The 19051-nt window shown below is 42.1% G+C and overlaps 1 protein-coding gene across 1 annotated transcript in view; it reads left to right on the plus strand.

The window, feature by feature from the left end:
- Window positions 1-19051, plus strand: part of LOC120529941 (dynein heavy chain 5, axonemal-like) — a 370325-nt gene that overhangs the window by 77063 nt on the left and 274211 nt on the right. The window contains exons 24-28 of the mRNA XM_039754150.1: window positions 7713-7805; window positions 9531-9734; window positions 10847-10927; window positions 11025-11429; window positions 17781-17899. Coding sequence (XP_039610084.1) covers window positions 7713-7805; window positions 9531-9734; window positions 10847-10927; window positions 11025-11429; window positions 17781-17899 — 902 coding nt within the window. The remainder of the gene's footprint in view (window positions 1-7712; window positions 7806-9530; window positions 9735-10846; window positions 10928-11024; window positions 11430-17780; window positions 17900-19051) is intronic.

Genomic DNA, 19051 nt, shown 5'->3' on the forward strand with positions numbered 1-19051 from the left:
CACGTATAAAATGAAAAGACTTTTCATTTTTCTTCAGCTGAAGGGCACACCTTCCCTGTAATCCCACCAGCCACAACACAGTCCCAAATAAAGCACAGTACACTAAGCAGTCTTTCTCTCCTGTCTTCAACCACCACTCCTCCTCAACAAGCTTTGTCCACCTCCACCCGACTCTGGCCGCTGAGTGGTGGTTGCTGGCACCCTTTTATCAGGCACCCAGAAGTGCTCCAGGTGGTTGATTATCGACATCCGGCTGCACTTCCAGGTAAGCTGAAACCATTGCCCAAAAGGGGCCAGCCACTCCTGTTGCAGCACCCCTGGCAGGGCCTGCAGAACCCCACAGAGCTGCACAGAACTCCAACCCCCATGAAGCCCTGGGGGAGTCCGAGGCACTGCTACAACCCAGTGAGGCTGCCATCTAGCGTCCAGGGGGAGATACTGGGCTTCCCACCCTTGTCCCCCTGGAAGAGGTGGTGAAGGGGTGTGTATATATATATATATATATATATATATATATATATATATATATATACTTTCCCCATGTAGTTTGTAGTGGTGGCTGACAAAATTTTTTAATGTCATTTTTCCTTGGAGAAAATACCACAAAACAGTTTTTGACAGAGCTAGACCAACATTGGACAATAGCAAACAATATAAAACATCCATGAACAAGTCTCATGTTACTCATGTCACGTAATCCGCACATCAGGTCATCCAGTCGTATGTTCCCAGTGTGCCAAATGTGTACAGGTACCCTCTGGGTGCCAGTAATGAAAGTAAAAATGTGTATGCTCAGTACACCAGCGGCCATTCACTCCTTAAACTCTCTGATATGTACACGGGGTGGTGGAAGTTGGGGGGACTGGCATTTGTGCGATTGAAGGGGCATGCACTCTGAGGAGGACCCACCACATGTCTACAGTTAGTTGACAAAGAAGTGCCAATTGTGTTTCTGAAGGGGTGCACTATGGACACTCTATGATGATAATGAGTGGGCACCATTAATGAAGGTAAAACAGAGGGGGAAAACTCATTGAACTCTGAGGATACTGAGTGGGCACCATTACCCACTGAGCACCAGTTAAGAAAGCAAAAGTGTGAACGCTTCATACACCAAGGGGGGCTCCTTCCTTAAAGTCCGCTGTATGTACCTAAAGGAGTGCCTTTTGTATTTCTGTAGGCGAGCGAGCAACGGACACCATGGGGAAATCGGTCATCAAACTGTGACGATAATGAGAGGGCACCACTAATGAAATTAAAACAGAGGAGAAATAGTCATTGAAATGTGAGGATACTGAGTGGGTGCCATTACCCGCTAGGTGCCAGTTATGAAATTAAAAGAGCGGACGCTATGTACACCAAGGGGGGCTCACTTTAGTGTATTTATTTTAATTTATTCACGAAGAGGCGCTGATTGTACTTTTGAAAGGGTATGCACATCGGACACTCACCCACGGGTCATCAATATCTAATAATACCGGCTACCGGTATTATTAGATACCATCAATGGACTTTGATCAGCACTGACATGGGGAGGCCATACATAGCAACATGAGAAATGGAGGTCAGGCTGGGAGACACGCGCCATTCCATCAATATTTTAAAATTTACATGCAAAGGACACCTATGGCCACTTATTCTTCATTATAGTGATGTAGAAATGCTTCCCCATCTTCTAACACTGAATGCTAATAATGTGTAATCCTTTGTGTTTTTTTTTTCTCTTTGAATTTTCCTCTTTATGATGAAATATTTATCAGTTTAAATGTTACCGGGGACCCTTTTTTTTTTTTTTCTTCTCCAATGTAATCCGAATCTCATCGAGTGCAATGTCTACAGTTCATCCACGTCTGGACGCGACGCTTCATGTGAATGTGACATTAATATTTGAACATGCCCGACGATGTGGTTATTCTCTGGAATGCCAATTTGCTGTATTTTCCTTTTAAACAATTTCCTACAAGCTATTTCTTGTACCGACTATCACAACACAAGTGATAAAAAGTGTTGAAAAATAAAAGCCTTTGAAAGTCTCCAAGGGTGAAGGAGGCCCTTGTTACACGGTCTGCGCCATGCATTATTTATGCGCGACTTCATTATCTTGATAAGATCTTTTTATTACTCACTCGTTTCCATACACGTTTCATTTGCAACTTTTTTTATTATAACTTGTGAACTTCTCCTGCTGACAATCATTTTACTTATTAAATACGTCCGCATCCTCAATGAACAGACAGATCGATTATACTTGCAGTGAAGAAATATTTGCTTCTTTCCAAACTTTCTAAGTTTGTGCCTACTATAGCAAGGGAGGACCTGACCATTCCCAGAAATGGTTTAAAAACACTTTACAGTAATTGCCTTTTAGTCACCTTCAAAATCCTCCCCTTAAGATGCCATCCACTTGTCCCAGCATTTCTCTCAACTCTGGAAACATTTCCTGTACTCAGCTTTTGTTTCCGTGTGTAGAGCCTGCTAAGCTCTTTCCTCTTTTGAGACTGAAGGGTAGAAAATCTTCCATTTTAATGTTGACATACAAAAAACTCCAAGGGAGGTGAGATCTGGTGAATACAGGGTTCGTGAAGCAGTTGCCATATTGTGTTTGTTAAAAACGTTTTGATTGGCATGCTGGTGTGGGTAAGGTGCACTGGCATGATGCCAAATTTAGTTTTGGGTGCACACCTTATCCGGAATTTTGTCCTGATGCTTTCCTGTAGACGCCTTGGTAGCTTACTGCAATGTCCACAGGGAATGGACTCTTTAGTAGTAAGTCTGTCAACATCGACAAACACAATCATCGGTGTCTCTGTACACTCTCCCATTCTTCTTCTTTCTATTCTTCTTTTCCCACATCTACATGGGGTTGATGTGATTGATCAACTTTCTTTACACAACTCAGCCCTGCACCTCCTCCTCAGTCAGACCCTCTTCCTTCAGATCTTCATTTCCTTTATCCATCTACCTCTGCATTGGCCTCCCTCACTTTCTCTTCCCCTGGACTTCCATTCCCATCACTCTAATGCCAATGTCTTCATGGTCTGTTCTCATCACATCTCTATACCACGTCAATCTACTTTCCTGTACTTTTTCTTAGCTATCTCTTCTGCTTTTCATGTACCCCTGATGGTCTCATTTCTTATTCTGTCCTTCTTTGTAAATCCATACATCCGTCTTCACATTCTCATTTCTGCCACATCTTGCTTTATTATTTTCTTGTATACGAAGTATTTGGAAAGTATTAGAGTTGTCCAAAAATTCGATGTTGAGATTTTGATGAATCTTAATGTTTTAAATCCCTGGCTTTCTCGTATGCAAAGTATAGGAGAAGTATTATAATCATTAAAAATTGATTTCGAGATTTTGATGAATCTCAATGTTTTAGATCTCCCTGGCTTTCTTGTATATGAAGTATGAGTAAGTATTATAATCGTTCAAAAATTTGATGTCAAGATTTTCATGAATCTCAACATTTTAGATCTCATTGTCTTTCTTGTATACAAAGTATTTGGAAAGTATTGGAATCGTCCAAAAATTCAATGTTGAGATTCTGATGAATCTCGATGTTTTAGATCTCCCTGACTTTCTCGTATACAAAGTATAGGGGAAGTATTATAATCGTTCAAAAATTTGATGTCAAGATTTTGATGAATCTCAATGTTTTAAATCTCATTGTCTTTCTCGTATACAAAGTATAGGGGAAGTATTGCAATCATCTAAAAACTGATGTTGAGATTCTAAAGACTCTCGATGTTTTAGGTCTCCCTGACTTTCTCGTATGCAAAGTATGAGGAAGTATTATAATCGTCCAAAAATTCAATGTCGAGATTTTGATGAATCTCAACATTTTAGATCTCATTGTCTTTCTTGTATACAAAGTATTTGGAAAGTATTAGAATTGCCCAAAAATTCGATGTTGAGATTCTGATGAATCTCGATGTTTTAGATCTCCCTGACTTTCTCGTATATAAAGTATAGGGGAAGTATTATAATCGTTCAAAAATTTAATGTCAAGATTTTGATGAATCTCAATGTTTTAGATCTCCCTGACTTTCTTGCATATGAAATATAAGGAAAGTATTGGAATCATCCAAAAAATTCAGTGTTGAGATTCTAATGAATCTCGATGTTTTAGACCTCTGTGAGTGTGAAACTTTTTGGAATTATATCTGTCTGTCTGTGTGTGTGTGTAAACACAATAACCTGAGTACGCTTTCACTTAGGTCAACCAAGTTTTGCATAAAAGTATTAGGTACAAAACATAGATTTCTATCAACTTTGAGGCTATTTCCACTAACTGGAAGTGGTACTTTACCTTTTATTCATGCAGCTGCAGAGTCCGATTTATTCAACTTTACTTTTATAATTATAATTCAATATATTATTAAGTTGATTTGATTTGTTGTTGATGGTTCTTTAATGTGCACAATATGAAAATATAATCCTTGTCTTGCAGTTTACTCCCCATATCTGAGTACATGAGAAAGTGCTGATTTTCTCCTGTGCTCCCCTTTTCTGCCCACTTCTCAGCTCCATATATCATTGCTGATCTTACCATTGTCGTAAAAACCTCACCGTTAACCTTCGCCTTAATTCTTGGATCACTCAAATCTCCTGATACCTTCTTCCAATTGTTTCACCCACTCTGCACACTGTAGATTATCTCTGAATCTAATTATCCATCTCAGGCCACCTCTTATCCTAGATATTTAATTCTTATCCTCTCTGTTCAGTAACTCTCACTGCAGGCTAACTTCAGAATCCTGATCCTCATTACACCTCAGATATTCTGTTATCTTCCTATCTATCTTCAACCATCTGTCTTCCAAAGCCTTTTTACATTCTTCCAAATTCTTCTTCTTTTTTCTTGTGCTACATAACACAGTGTCATCAGGAAATGCCTTTACCAGGGGAATTGGTCTTTTATCTCATGAGTTAACATCTCCATAACCAGATCAAAGAGGCCAGGACTTCCAAGAAGATCCCTGGTGCAGACCTTCTCTAACTGGGATCTTGTCTTTTACCCTAGCACTGCTTTTAATCCGAGTCCTCACTTCCACGGACATATCCTGGGCACTCCTCACACACTTCTCTTGTCCTCCTTTCTCTGTCTAGTACCTCCAGACCTCTTCACTTGGCCCTCAATCACAAACCTTCTCTAAATCAATAAACACCAAATGAAATTCTTTCTGTTTTTGTCTATGGAAGACTGCATCAGGAATTCCTCTCCCGGGCATAAAACCAAACTGCTCCTCTCCTATGATGGGTTCTCCCATATGCCATCATTCTATAACCCTGAAGTGATGAAGGCATCAGTTGGTCCTCTCCCTGGCATTAAACCAGACTGCATCTCTCCTATGGTGGTCTCTTCTTTGAGTCTTCTCTTCATAACCCCTTAAAAAAATTTTCATTGTGTGTGACACCAGCTTTATCCCTCCGAATGTTGCCCTTCTCCTTATAAATGGCTACAATCCCACTGTTCCTCCACTCCTTTGGTATTCTCTCCTGTTCATAGATCTTCTACCCAAGACTCCACAACACATCTACTCCCTCTTCTCCTAACCTCTTCCACACTTCTGCTAGTATTTCATCCGGTCCTGTTGCCTTTCCATTTTTCATTCTTTTCAGTATCTCCTTTACTTGCTCCCTCCTTATTCTTGGTACTTGTCCCTGGGACTCCATCCCCAAATCTTCATTCAACAGCTTTCCAAAGTACCTCTTCCATCCATTCTTGATCCTGTCATGCTCATTTAAGACCACACTATCCTCATTTTTTGCCTGTTTTATCTAAAATCCTTCCCACCCTTGTTCCTAACCTTCGCTGTTCTAAACTCTCCCTCTCTTGTCTCCGGTTTTTCACCTCCTCCAAAGCCTGTGTCTTCACTCTCACCACGGTCCACTTGGCCTCCCTAACTATTAGCATTTCTTCTTTACCTTCTCCTTCTTAGCCTTTATCACATCCTCTCTGTGTCCCACCGCCATGTCTCTTTGTCCCCAGGTGGACTCCTTCCTGTTGTCCCACCCTCTTCACCTGCTCTCAAAACAGCTATGCTATTCTCCTCCCTCCACTCCTCCCCACTCTCAAACGAGTGCACTTCATTTTAAACGTTCCCCATAAGCTCTTCCTCTTTAATTTCCACCACTTTATCCTCGGTGATGCTTGCTGTGCTTTGATTGTCCTGCTGATTTTGATCTCCCAGTCCATCACCTCCACTTTATTCTGTACTGGCCCACTTTCACCATTTATGACTTGTGGACGCTAGGGTCCGCCGTTGGCCTGTGAAACTCACCAGACAGACGTCCAAGACACACTTGTAAAAAGCACCAAAAAGAACTTTAATATCTTTCTTCAGATACAGTGCACAAAGCACCACACTCGCCACAATTCTTCAATAATTATATAATAAACAATAATCACAATCCTCCACTCCTCCCAGCAGCACCATCACTCTACCACCCAACTCCGGCTTCCTTTGCTGGGTCTCGACCAATCCTTAAAATAGTCCTCGACCCGGAAGTGTTCCTCCTCTTCTTCCGGGTCAAACAACACATCATTAGTTCTCAAGTAGCCCGAAAGTCCTGCGGGCTTCCGTCCTCGTGACTTGGAAGTACTTCCGGGTTGTCGTAACAGTAATAGTCCCCAGGTTCTTTGTGAGCTCCCCCTGGCGGCACCCACGGCACCCAACGGGGTTGAGGAAACGGACTCCACGTCCCAGGATGCTTTGAGGGAATCTGGGGAACCGTTGTCGTCCAGGGGAGCTGCCACCTAGTGTCCCGGGGGATGCAGTGCCCAAAAAAGACCGCCTTCCTCCATTCTTTCCCCTGAGGAACGTCCTGGCTGGACTGAACCGCCAGCTGTCCTTCACAGACCTTACAATTCTTTATCTCTTTCAAATGAGATTTTCTACACACTAGAAAGTCCATTTGGCTTTCTTTTCCTCCACTACTGTAAGTCGCCAGCTGATTTACTTTATTTCTAAAAAATGTGTTAACTATTAACCAATCAGATGGCAATCCAGAAAATCTCCCATGGTGCTTGATCGTCGAATAAATGCATAAATATGCACTCGGCTCATGGTGCCCCCTATGACTGCCGAGGGCCCGAAAATGGGGATGCGAGCCAGGAATCGATGGTGGTCTGCACCTGTCGGTAGGCGTCTCCTCGTGCTGTGAGGTCCGTAGAGGGTAAGCCGTGGAGATGTCAGCTTTTAAAAGGAAGCTTTGACGTTCACATTTGAAAAGAAACTGCCTGTAATCTTAATTCTGGTTTTATGGATTATTTATTAATGGCTTTTTGACCTCAGCAATCTCTTTGACTTTTATAGATTATTTATTTATTGAAGAATTGTATGTACTGCATTAGTTATTTGAACACTTTTTCTTTGATGGTTTTGAATAAAAGCACTTTTGCACCTACCCTTTGTGGTATGTGTGTGTCCTCATTTGCCCGGCTCTTCTTGGCACACGACTGTCGACGGTTCGGGTTCAAGAGGCTCCTGAACACGACAGGGAGTGTGGAGCCGACCCAGGCCATCAAAAGCTTATAAATTCTTTCAACTGTCTGTTTTGTCATTTTATAGATAAAATGAAGAGTCTGTCAATATATGCAGATTTTTTTTTTTTATAAGCAATGTTTTTGAACATAAGCTCTGTTAAAGACGACTTTCTACTGCCCAGTGTATCCATAGCGTGTAATTTTATTTTTTATCTTTTAGAATACAATTAATAAGGCCGTTGTCACTATGTTGACCATGGCAAAGAACATTCCACTGTGGACATTTGCCCATTTACATCATAAACAGCTCCAGGTAAGCATTGATGATGCGTTAGACATCTGCATTATTCGATTTACTTCGTCTTACTTCTGAATGGTATTCATTTTTATAGTATTTTACCTTTCTCTGTGTTTCTTAATGGGCGTTGAGGTTGAGGTGTCAGTGATGGAAACGAAAGGTCACAAGCAGTAGGTCAAAAAATAAACAGTAGAAGAAGGAATCACCCAAGTCCAATATGCAAAGGAATGGTCAAAAAAATAGCCGCAGTCAAAATCCTGATGATCTGCAAAAATGGTGACAATTTACAAATCAAAGGGCTCAACCTGAGGTCACGAGCAAAGCAAGGCCCAAAAAAAAAACATACCATCAAAATAAACACACACTGACTTCTTTTATGAAAATCGAAAAGTTTCGCTCCCAAGTAATGGGCACCACCATCTTAAGCAGGAAATGCTTTGTGGAATCACATGTGAGGACAACACCAAAGCACATGGCAGGCAACAGACAGAGCAGCTATAAATGACATAGCTGCGGTCACAATAATGCATCCCAAAATGGTGGCACTTGCTAGGAAGTTTGGCCATCAAATGCTAACCCAAAGATATCTCCAAAAGATCGAAAAAAAATAATACCTGTCATGCATGCCTTCGTCCTGGCACTGATAACATAATCCATAACATCCTGGGATAAGAGGGCATGCTATTGCTAACAATGCTTTCTCTTTAACACCAGTCGAGATCGGAAGTCTGGGGTGGGTGCCTAACACTCCCCACACTCCGCCCACAGTGACCACGCCCCTTCTATAAAAATGGATAAGACCTGAAAGACGGGGTCACTTGTGGACTTTGCATCACCCTGGACAGAGCTCCTGACAAAGACTTCAAGGTTATCAAGAGACTTACTGTTTGTGTCTTGGGCAAAGTTCTTGCTATAATTTATGAACTTATTAAAAAGGGTGACCCAGCTGCGATATATATATATATATATATATTGTGGACGCTGGCCCGGACACACACACAGACGGACATCGATGTTTTACCCAACACACTATTTATTCACAAATATTTACAAGTTCACGTGCACGACACACTCCAGTGCCTCCTGGCATATGTCCAGGCCACACAGTTCCACTGCCTTTCTCATGGCCGCCTCTAGTCTTCCCTCCAGCTCCGTCCTCTTCCACCCGACTTCTGCTGATGACTGGAGGGAGGCGGCCCCTTAAATAAGAACCTGGATGGGCTCCAGCTGCTTCCCGGCATTCCTCCATAGCCACACCCCAGTGTGGCGGAAGTGCCGGCTGCGCACCCGGAAGCTGTCCGGGTGTCCCCTGTCGCCTTCCCCCCAGCACTTCCTGGTGTGGCGGAAGTGCTGGGCTCCCGGGATATTCAGGGGCACTGGGGCGCCGCCTGGTGGTGGCCACGGGTCCCTACAGGGCTGGGCTTCCAAGCCCTTTACCCGAGGCCCCCAACATAACCAGGGCGGACGCCCCCTCGCGGTCTGGAGGAAGCACAAGCCCTCCTCCGGTCCTCCTGGGTGTCCCGGCTGGGTACCACAATATATATATATATATACACTAGCAGGAATGTTCAGTGTGGAAAGCTGCTATGTAAAGTCCAAAGCACTGACTCCATGTGTGCCTCATGCTTGTTAGATTTACTAAGCATTGCTCACATTGTGGATCGCCAACAATCATCATTTGAAAATACCTGAAAGGGTATCTTTATTGAGTTTTTTTCCAACCAATTTGTTTCTTTGAAGATCGAGCAGAATGCAGCACGAGATCTGGGGGATGACAGCAAACTCACTAAGCAGATTGTGTTGAAGACCCTCGATAAACAGCTGAGTGAGCACAAAGACATCAGTAAAGTCGTCATCCAGCTCAACTCCATCGTCTCCTCACTCAAAGCCGATGCTGTTGACGTCTTGGACAACTTCTCCCAGTTCTCCAGTTTGTGGAATCAGGTTTGTTTCTATTTCAAAAATATTCATTTGTAGATGGCTTCTGAACACGCTTCACGGAGGTGTGAAAAAAATCCTGCAATCACTTGTCTATGACCTGCTCATACACAGATATGGGATTAAAAATAGAAAATCTGATTTTAAGAAAGTTAAGTAAACTAATGGGGCCTTTGGTGGGATACATTTACAGGTGAAAGAACATCTATCTATCTATCTATCTATCTATCTATCTATCTATCTATCTATCTATCTATCTATCTATCTATCTATCTATCTATTCTATCTATCTATCTATCTATCATATAGTCTTATCCATCTATCTATCATATAGTGCCTTATCTATCTATCTATCTATCTATCTATCTATCTATCTATCTATCTATCTATCTATCTATCTATCGCCTTTTAATGTCTATTTATCTGTTACGTTTTGTACTAAACACAGCTGATTGAGAATACAATTAAACCCACACAAAATTCTACAAAATGTCTTTTTCTTAACTAAATTAACTCAGAAAGGAGAGCAAGAATGAGGAGAAGATAACAAAAATAGCAGATGCCATTGAATTGGTATTCTTTATCAGGTGGTCCAGTTCTACTACTGGTGACACACGTTTTGCCAGTGTCGGTGGTCTCTCTCTTCAAGGGCACCCAGCTTTGCCAATCAGCTCTTCGCTGCCCCGTTCCCAACCTGTCCACTTACTTTATTTTCTCCACCATCCTGCCAGCCTGAGGTTTTCTTTTCCACTTGTTGGTGGTCCATCTGACCACAGCATTTGTTATCAGGTTGGACATTGACCTTTTCCAGTATAACCATTAAAGTCTTTCTTCTCCTTTTTTCCACTGTAGTTGTTCTGTTGTTGCTTGTGAAGTATTTTGAGTTTCGCTGTTATATCAAGATGTCTTACAGAGTTTAATGTTGCTGCTATTTACTTAAAGCTGTTCTTGTCAATCTGACTGACTTGTGATTTCGGCTGAGGTGTTTTTCACATTGCTTATCCTTATACATTTGGAGTGAAAGTTCCATGTTTTTGAACAGAGCTTAATCCTAACTGGCATTATAACCAATAAGCTTTAATAAAACTGGATAACACTAAAACTGACTGTGTCTTCAGGAACCGAATGACAAGGTGAAGGAGTTTGTGCAGACCAACCCGTCCCTGTCTGAGTTCAGCGCCCACATTTCCTCCTACACGGTATGTGCTTGCTGGCTCCCTGATTTTGCTGTGTAATGTTGTACCATAAGATATCGTGGGAAGTGATTATGAATCTGTGGTGTCTGTTTGTGTTCAGAAACTGGAGACTCAGATCAACGACCTGCCTCAATTTTACACTCTCGGGTCCGTGCAACTTCAAACGGAGCCACTGAAGCTGGCGCTGACCCAGGAGTGCCGCCACTGGAAGAGAGCTTTTGGGGTCTCCTTGAACAAGAAGGCCTCCAGCGACATGGAGGAGATCTACACCTTCATTGACGCGCTCAGTAAAAGGCTCCACCGGCCCATCAAAGACCTTGAGGATGTCCGTGATGCCATGGCTGCCTTGAGGGAAATTCGAGATGCTGAGATTCGAATTGACATGACCATCACTCCTGTTGAAGAGTCCTATTCACTGCTCAACAAGCACGAGCTGCTGTTTCAAGATGGCAACACGGAGAGGGTGGACGGCTTAGCTTACGCCTGGAAGAACCTCAATGCTCAGGTCAGTGATGGCTTGTGGTAGTGAGTCTGTGTTGGCCGGTTTTAGTTATAGGCAACTCCTCCAAGGCCAACATCCAGTGATCATTAATTCAAGAATAATCGTCAGTGTCCGCAGCTATTAACATGTTATTTTATTCTATTTTACTATATTGTGAAACAAAGCCAGCGTGAACGTTCTTTTTAATTGTTCTGGCCTTGTATATAGGTTGTAGTTTCAAAAAGGTATGCAATAATATTGATTCTTGAAAAAGAAAAACACTCGAGGTACGAGATGTTTCTGGAAAAAATCCAGCCATACTTAATATAACGAGAGCGGTTTGTGTGACATCGATGTAACCAAGGAGACTGGACTGCAATGGGCCTGCGTGAACAAAGACGACTTCATTGGACTGGACCCCACTGAGTGAACGCCTGCATAGTGTGTGGCCGTCGCATTCAACTCTCGCAGAGTTACAGGAATGGAGGTCGGCCCTAAGATTGCTACCCCTGAAAGAGCGTAACCAAAATCAACTTCCATCCATCCAGTATCCAACCCACTATATCCTAACGACAGGGGCACGGGGGTCTGCTGGGGCCAATCCCAGCCAGCACAGTGCAAGGCAGGAAACAAACCCTGGGCAGGGTGCTAGCCCACCACAGGGCACACACACACCAAGCACACACTAGGGTCAATTTAGGATCGCCAATGTACCTAACCTGCATGTCTTTGGACTGTGGGAGGAAACCCACCCAGACAAAGGGAGAACATGCAAACTCCATGCAGGGAGGACCTGGGACGCGAACCCGGGTTTCCTAACTGTGAGACAGCAGCGCTACTCACTGTGCCACCATGCTGCCCTAAATCAACTTACTTTATTATATTAACACTTGTTATTAATTGCCTAATGTCCGTTAAAATCAGGACAACTTCGATTAAGTAATAGTGAATATTTGTATTTCAATCATTACTTATTGCAGGAAGAAAAAAACAAAAAAACAGTCATAGATGTTATGTATGAGGAACGTACGACCAGAACGATTCAAATCGGGGTAGGGCTGCCAGCTCTGTTTCTCTGGACATTTGGGTCGAAAAAAGAGAACTTTTGAGGACGCCTTTCTCTAAGATGCCCTAATAAGCCTTTATACTGTGTGATGGTAATGAGACTTCAGACATCACAAAGGTTTGGGGCAGCCACTCGTATTTTATTTCCCAGCTGCAAAAGTTTAGTATTGTTTGTTCATTAGACTGAGTCCAAAACAGAACTGATTATTTGGAGGTAATTTGGCAGTTTTAAAGGCTGGGAAAGGAAATGCTGTCATCTAGTCTGGAGCCGGAAGTGACGTCATCAGAGGCGTCGGTGCCAGGAGTGACATCATCAGAGGCGTCGGTGCCAGGAGTGACGTCATCAGAGGTGTCGGTGCCAGGAGTGACGTCATCAGAGGTATTAGTGTCAGGAGTGACGTCATCAGAGGCGCCAGAACCTGGTGAGATTTCCCGGGAATGGTCTGCAAGAAACTGAGAGAGACAGTCAGCACACTCTGCCACCCCCTGGTCGGGTGTAGTATTACAGTTCCCCAGGCCCTTTAGCTGTCTCCTAAATGCACGTGTGTGACAGTTGTTTTATGGATTTTTAAAATGACTAAGGGGGGCTTTGCCCCCTGCTCACTTTGCTTGCCAAACCCCCAGGCCGGCGCTACGCGATAGCCTCTTTGCAGTTCTGCCGCTCACGTACGGTGACGCGGATGTATAATTTAAACAGATTTTTATTTTCTTGGAAATTGTTACATATGCATCAACGCAACGTATAACTGCCTATGCTTGAATTTCGTTTCTTTCTCCCTATTAAACAAAATGACTTTTTCGAATGGTTGGCTCTGTGATTTGTTAATTGTCTTGGGAAAAGCTATTCTAACTGGAAACTGTTAATGTTTTAATACAAAAGGCATATCAAGATCTCCTTTGGTGTCTAATGTTATCCACGGAAGATGTACTACATTACCTTTCTTGTATACATCCTTCTTTCAACAGTGTTTCGTGCCTTGTAAGACTGGACTTTGTTAACGGTTGTAGATATTCCCCGGCATATTGTAAGTTGTTGTTTTCATCTTCCGCACCATCACCACTAACTGTTTCAGCAGAGTCTATTGAGACGCATTTAACCAATTTGCCGTGTAACTGATTGACATTTTTGGCGTTAATTCTCGTTTCTCCATGCTAGGGTTGCCCGTGTACTAATTTTTTATGTTGATAACCCTTCGTGATGAAATTCTTCAATAAGATTTGGATATAAAACGTCTTCTTTAATTGGGAACTTAAAGTGAGGAAAACGTTACAATGTACAAGAGCTGAGGGCACAGGAACTGTGTCTGACAAAACAATTCACACGAATGAGAGGTGAGAGGACTGTGGTCTTGTTTGAAAATGTTTGAGTGGAGGGCGTGGCTTGAAAAAATGTCATGGCCAAAGTCTCGTCTTGCGGGACTTGAAAAAAATCTCTCTTCCTAAAAAGTCTCATCTCCAAAAAGTCTTGTTGCGTCGAAGGATTTTTTTTATATAACTACGGGGCTCTGCCCCCTGCTCGCTTCGCTTGCCCACCCCCGTGTTTGGTTTACCGGATATACAGTTTAAAGAGATTGTCATTTTTATGGGAATTGTTACATATGTATTATTTTCACTTTTACTTAAAAAACTTTTCTAAAAACAATACTTGTCCTTTATTTCGGGCCCCGGGCGTGGTTACATCTCTTTCTTGCAGGACGTATAACGCTGCTCGCGTTGTGAAGGGGGTGGGCCGGCTGAACGCACACTAAGGAGATGCCGTCGGATCATCTGCTGTCTTTCTACTACTGGCGAGCTGCCTGTTCTGCTTGTCGCATGTCGTTGTTTGAAGAGCTGGGAGCTCATGATGTGTGTCTGCCAACAGCAATCCAACAACTGCTAGATTAGATGTCCATGGACTTGTTTTAAATGATGGCTCACTGCTTTGCCTTGTCTCGCGTGACATTGTAAAAACAGTCCTTTATTTCCTGCCCCGGGTGTGGTTACATCTCTTTCTTGCAGTAAGTGTAACGCTGCTCGCGTTGTGAAGGGGGTGTCAATCATTTTAAAGCCTGTATAGTCGCTTTCCTTTTTGCCACTTCGTGTCTCTGGTGCTCATGTTGTGATCACTTCCCCATGATCATAAATACACTCCTGACCGAACTGTGTTTTCTTTGAAATTAAACTTGTTGTTGCTTTAACTGTTGCAGGACCACAGATTCTCATAGCGTGTGGTCCATTATTGTGTAAATCTACGTTTTGTGCATTGAATGATGCGAAGGCGAAAAGACTTTGTTTTCTGCTCTTTGCCTTTTATTTCTGACCTCGCTTTGTCCTGCTATTACACCTGGTCCTGATGATTCATTTCCTTTAGTTTGCGCTAATGCAATCCCTACTATTGTTTTTTTTTTGATACTGAAGCGACTGACGTAATAAAGTGTCACAAAAGTTTTACTTGAACAATCACCGATTTCGTAACCCCAAACACAGACTTTCTAGCACCTTCTCCAACCCCTCATCCCCCAGGTCTCGAGCAGCATGGATCAATACCCCGCTATCGGTCTTCTGTTCTGTACTCCGCCCTTCCTCAATCGGACCGAACAGTAACTTAAAACCAAAAAGGCTTCAACCTGGCTGGGACGCTTCAATACTTTCGAATTTTATTGCTTTCATATTCTTCACCTTTCTCTGCATCGTTTGTTTGAGCCTTTCGAATTCCACTGCTTTCATAATCTCTTATCTGCCTTTTTTTCTCTCCAACGCTTTTGGGTCTCTTTTTTCCGCACTGCTCTTTCTTCTTTGCTTAGTCGTTGACGTTTCATCAGAACGTATTGTCCTTATACGCTTTATATGTGCTGAGAGCACAGGATCAGTGTGTGCTACGTGCTATTTGATATTGTTTGCGTCTCGCGGGTCTTTTAAGTGTCTTCACGTCTCGTCGCCCTGCTTTTCCTTTCAATGATTTTTTTTTATAATAGAGAGATATAAACGTTTTGTAGCAGTTTACCCCAATAATTATGATATGATGGCCACAATCACAGTCACTGACAAACTAATAACCTGTTAAATATTTTGAATACGTCAAGTCTCTTAAATTAACAGATGCCATTCCTTCCATTCTTATTTGGACAGCGTAACTGTCATAAACCTGTAAAAAAAACAATACACATGGTAAATTCACTTATAGTAAAATAAAAATAATTTCACTCTTTTCAATTTAGTTTATTTGCGTTTATCTACATTCTTTTATATTTTTCCACTGAAGCTCTTTTTCTCAGTAAATCTGAGTTCTTGGATAAATATGAATAGAAATCTTTACACAGCCCGCTATCTGAAATTGAATCTTGGGAGCATCGGCCCCTTCATTGAATCCGTTCTGCCCTTTCGAAAACTTGTTGCTCAAGTCTTCTGTGAACTTGCACTTTCTTTTCAGCATAACGGGTATTCGTGAATTTATGTAAATGAAAGAATTATGAAAATATTATTAAATTATTCGAAGAAGTGACTTATTGCTTGATCAACTTTTAACTAAAAAGATTTTGCATTATATGACAGAATAAACGTGTAATTTTGCTTTAATTGACTGAAACTTTAATAGTTGATTCATTCATTTACAATTATTAATCCATTTTGGAACAATGTGTGGTAATAACAATATTTTCCATGAAAATATTACAAAGTAATACTTACTCGCACTTAAATACGATGGAGTGCACCTGGATGTATGAAATTTCTTGTTTAACCAAGCTGCTGAAAGAAGAATCGAAAATAAGATCTCACATAGAAAACGTGAAATTCTAATTTTGAATAAACTCACTTAGTTACAGTGAATTAGGATTACAAATAATTAAGGAAAGGAACATTTATAATGAACTGTCTACTCGTCAAGAAGATGAGTTCAAAAGATGAAGTGAAAAAAACAAGTTGGACAGACGTTGACTATTCTCGTCGATATCTGCGTTGTTTACTATTGGAATAGGAGTGAAGATTCCTGGAAAAAAAGTGTGCGCACTACTTCTGCAAATACTGATTGGTGTACAGCTTTCAATTTTTACTAATGATAACGATATGGAGATTGTCAAATTTTAGGCGACAAAATTCTGGACATTTTCAAAATTGTATAAATTCCTCCCAAGACAGTCAATGGCACAAAAATGAGGACGTGTCCAGGAAAATGGGGACGGTTGGCAGCCCTAAATCGGACTCACACAGCAAGCTTTGCTTTGGATGGCTTTGCTGTCTTTGTCTTCTTAAGCCAGGTGTGATGCTTACGAGCGTGTGGATGGTAGATAGCAAAAATGCTTTTTAAAATCGGGTACTTTTGATGGCTTCTTTATCTCAGAAGTTGCGTCAGCTGATGTCAAACCACTGTTTAGTTCTCATAGTTTGGCTGATTGGTAGTTAAGTTACTTTTGGCTAACCATGTAACATGGTATCCTTAAAGTCCCAAGCCTCGATTTCATGTACGTATTTTTGCAAGCATATACACACTGGTTTGATTATTCAAGCCTATAAATGCACACAGTGAGCAAATTATTACTGCAATTTGTTTTTACATAAAAACTATTTGCATTTCATTGTGAGATGAGTCCACCATGTCGGATGGCCTTGTTTTCGAATCTTCCCCCTGCATAAGGTTAAGACCCCGTATACATCTCATATCCCAAACTTAGGCTAATGTGCAGACATGTTCTCATTAATGACCTTATTAAGTTTTTTTTTTTTTAATTAGATAGAAGATTAAAACTTTTTTCATTTCATGGAGGAATCACGAGTTGATGATTATATACGCTCAGTGATGAAATTATTAAGAACACCCGTGCACTTGGCGCTCTGTGCAATTATCCAGTCAGCCAATCATGTGGCAGCAATGCAATGCTGTCAAACAGCTGAAAAAATGTGTACATGAATATTTTATGAGTTCATAATCTAAGCCAATAAAAGATAAAGTGTAAAACAGGACGCACACAGCAATAAAGAGTTGGCATGCCACCTTGGTGACCCTGTGTAATTGAAGGCCTAAATCAACAAAATAATAATAATAAATAAATACGCAACAATTGTGGGGATGGCTTCACAGACACAAGTTCATCACAGAACTGCCTCAAGATGGCCGATTTCAGGTTTATGAGGTCACTAGGCAGGAAGGGGAGAGTCCAGGCAGACGGACACGGAAGTGACATCAAAGATGGAGTGGCTCTCAAACTTCCTTTCTGCAGAGGAAGGATAAGAGAAGGCATTAGTATACAGTGCCCACCGCTGTCGCTGTCTCCCATCTGCACGTGCATGACAACAGATGATCTGAAATGTAATTTGTATTTCATTCCTTTTTAGGTTTTGCAATCTCAGAATTTTCTAGTCAAAATCCAGCCTTCCATGAAAGCTGACCTGCTTGCTGGGGTTCAGAGTTTCCAGACCGAAGTCCAGTCCTTTTATACTGGTTACGATCAAAGGTAAAAGGCAATTACTTGTGATTATTTATACCTCAAAATGTCTAAAGCAAAATTAATCGGTTAGGATGAAAACTGATGCTGAATTACAGAAAGAACAGTATTAGGTTGCAGGAGCTTGTCTTTCATTCATCTCTCTCTCTCACTCTCTCTCTCTCTCTCTCTCTCTCTCTCATATATAAACTGCTCAAAAAAATTAAAGGAACACTTTGAAAACACATCAGATCTCAATGGGAAAAAGAAATCCTCCTGGATATCTATACTGATATAGACTGGGTAATGTGTTAGGAACGAAAGGATGCCACATCGTTTGATGGAAATGAAAATGATCAACCTACAGAGCCCTGAATTCAAAGATGCCCCAAAATCAGAGTGAAAAAATGATGTGGCAGGCTAGTCCATTTTGCCCAAATTGAATTGCAGCAACTCCAAATTGTACGCAGCACTTTGTATGGCCCCTGTGTTCTTGTATACATGCCTGACAACATCGGTGCATGCTTCTAATGAGATGACAGATGGTGTTGTGGGGATCTCCTCCCAGATCTGGACCAGGGCATCACTGAGCTCCTGGACAGTCTGAGGTGCAACCTGGTGGCATTGGATGGACCAAAACATAATGTCCCAGAGGTGTTCTATTGGATTTAGGTCAGGAAAGTGTGGTGGCCAGTCAATGGTATCAATTCCTTCATCCTCCAGGAACTGCCTGCATACTCTCACCACATGAGGCCAGGAATTGTCATGCACCAGGAGCCACTGTACCAGCATAGGGGCTGACAATGGGTCCAAGGATTTCATCCTGATACCTAATGGCAGCCAAGGTGCCTTTGTCAAGCCTGTAGCGGTCTGTGTGACCCTCCATGGATATGCCTCCCCAGACAATCATTAACCCACCACCAAACTGCTCATGCTGAATGATGTTACAGGCAGCATAATGTTCTCCATGGCTTCTCCAGACCCTTTCACTTCTGTCACGTGCTCAGGGTGAACCTGCTCTCATCTGTAAAAAGCACAGGGCACCAGTGGTGCATCTGCCAATTCTGGTATTCTATGGCAAATGCCAATCGAGCTGCATGCTGCTGGGCAGTGAGCTCAGGGCCCATTAGAGGACATGGGGCCCTTGGGTCACCCTCATGAAGTCTTTCTGGTTGTTTGGTC

This window comes from Polypterus senegalus, chromosome 5 (assembly GCF_016835505.1).
Source record: "Polypterus senegalus isolate Bchr_013 chromosome 5, ASM1683550v1, whole genome shotgun sequence".
In the NCBI taxonomy this organism is placed as follows: Eukaryota; Metazoa; Chordata; class Cladistia; order Polypteriformes; family Polypteridae; genus Polypterus; species Polypterus senegalus.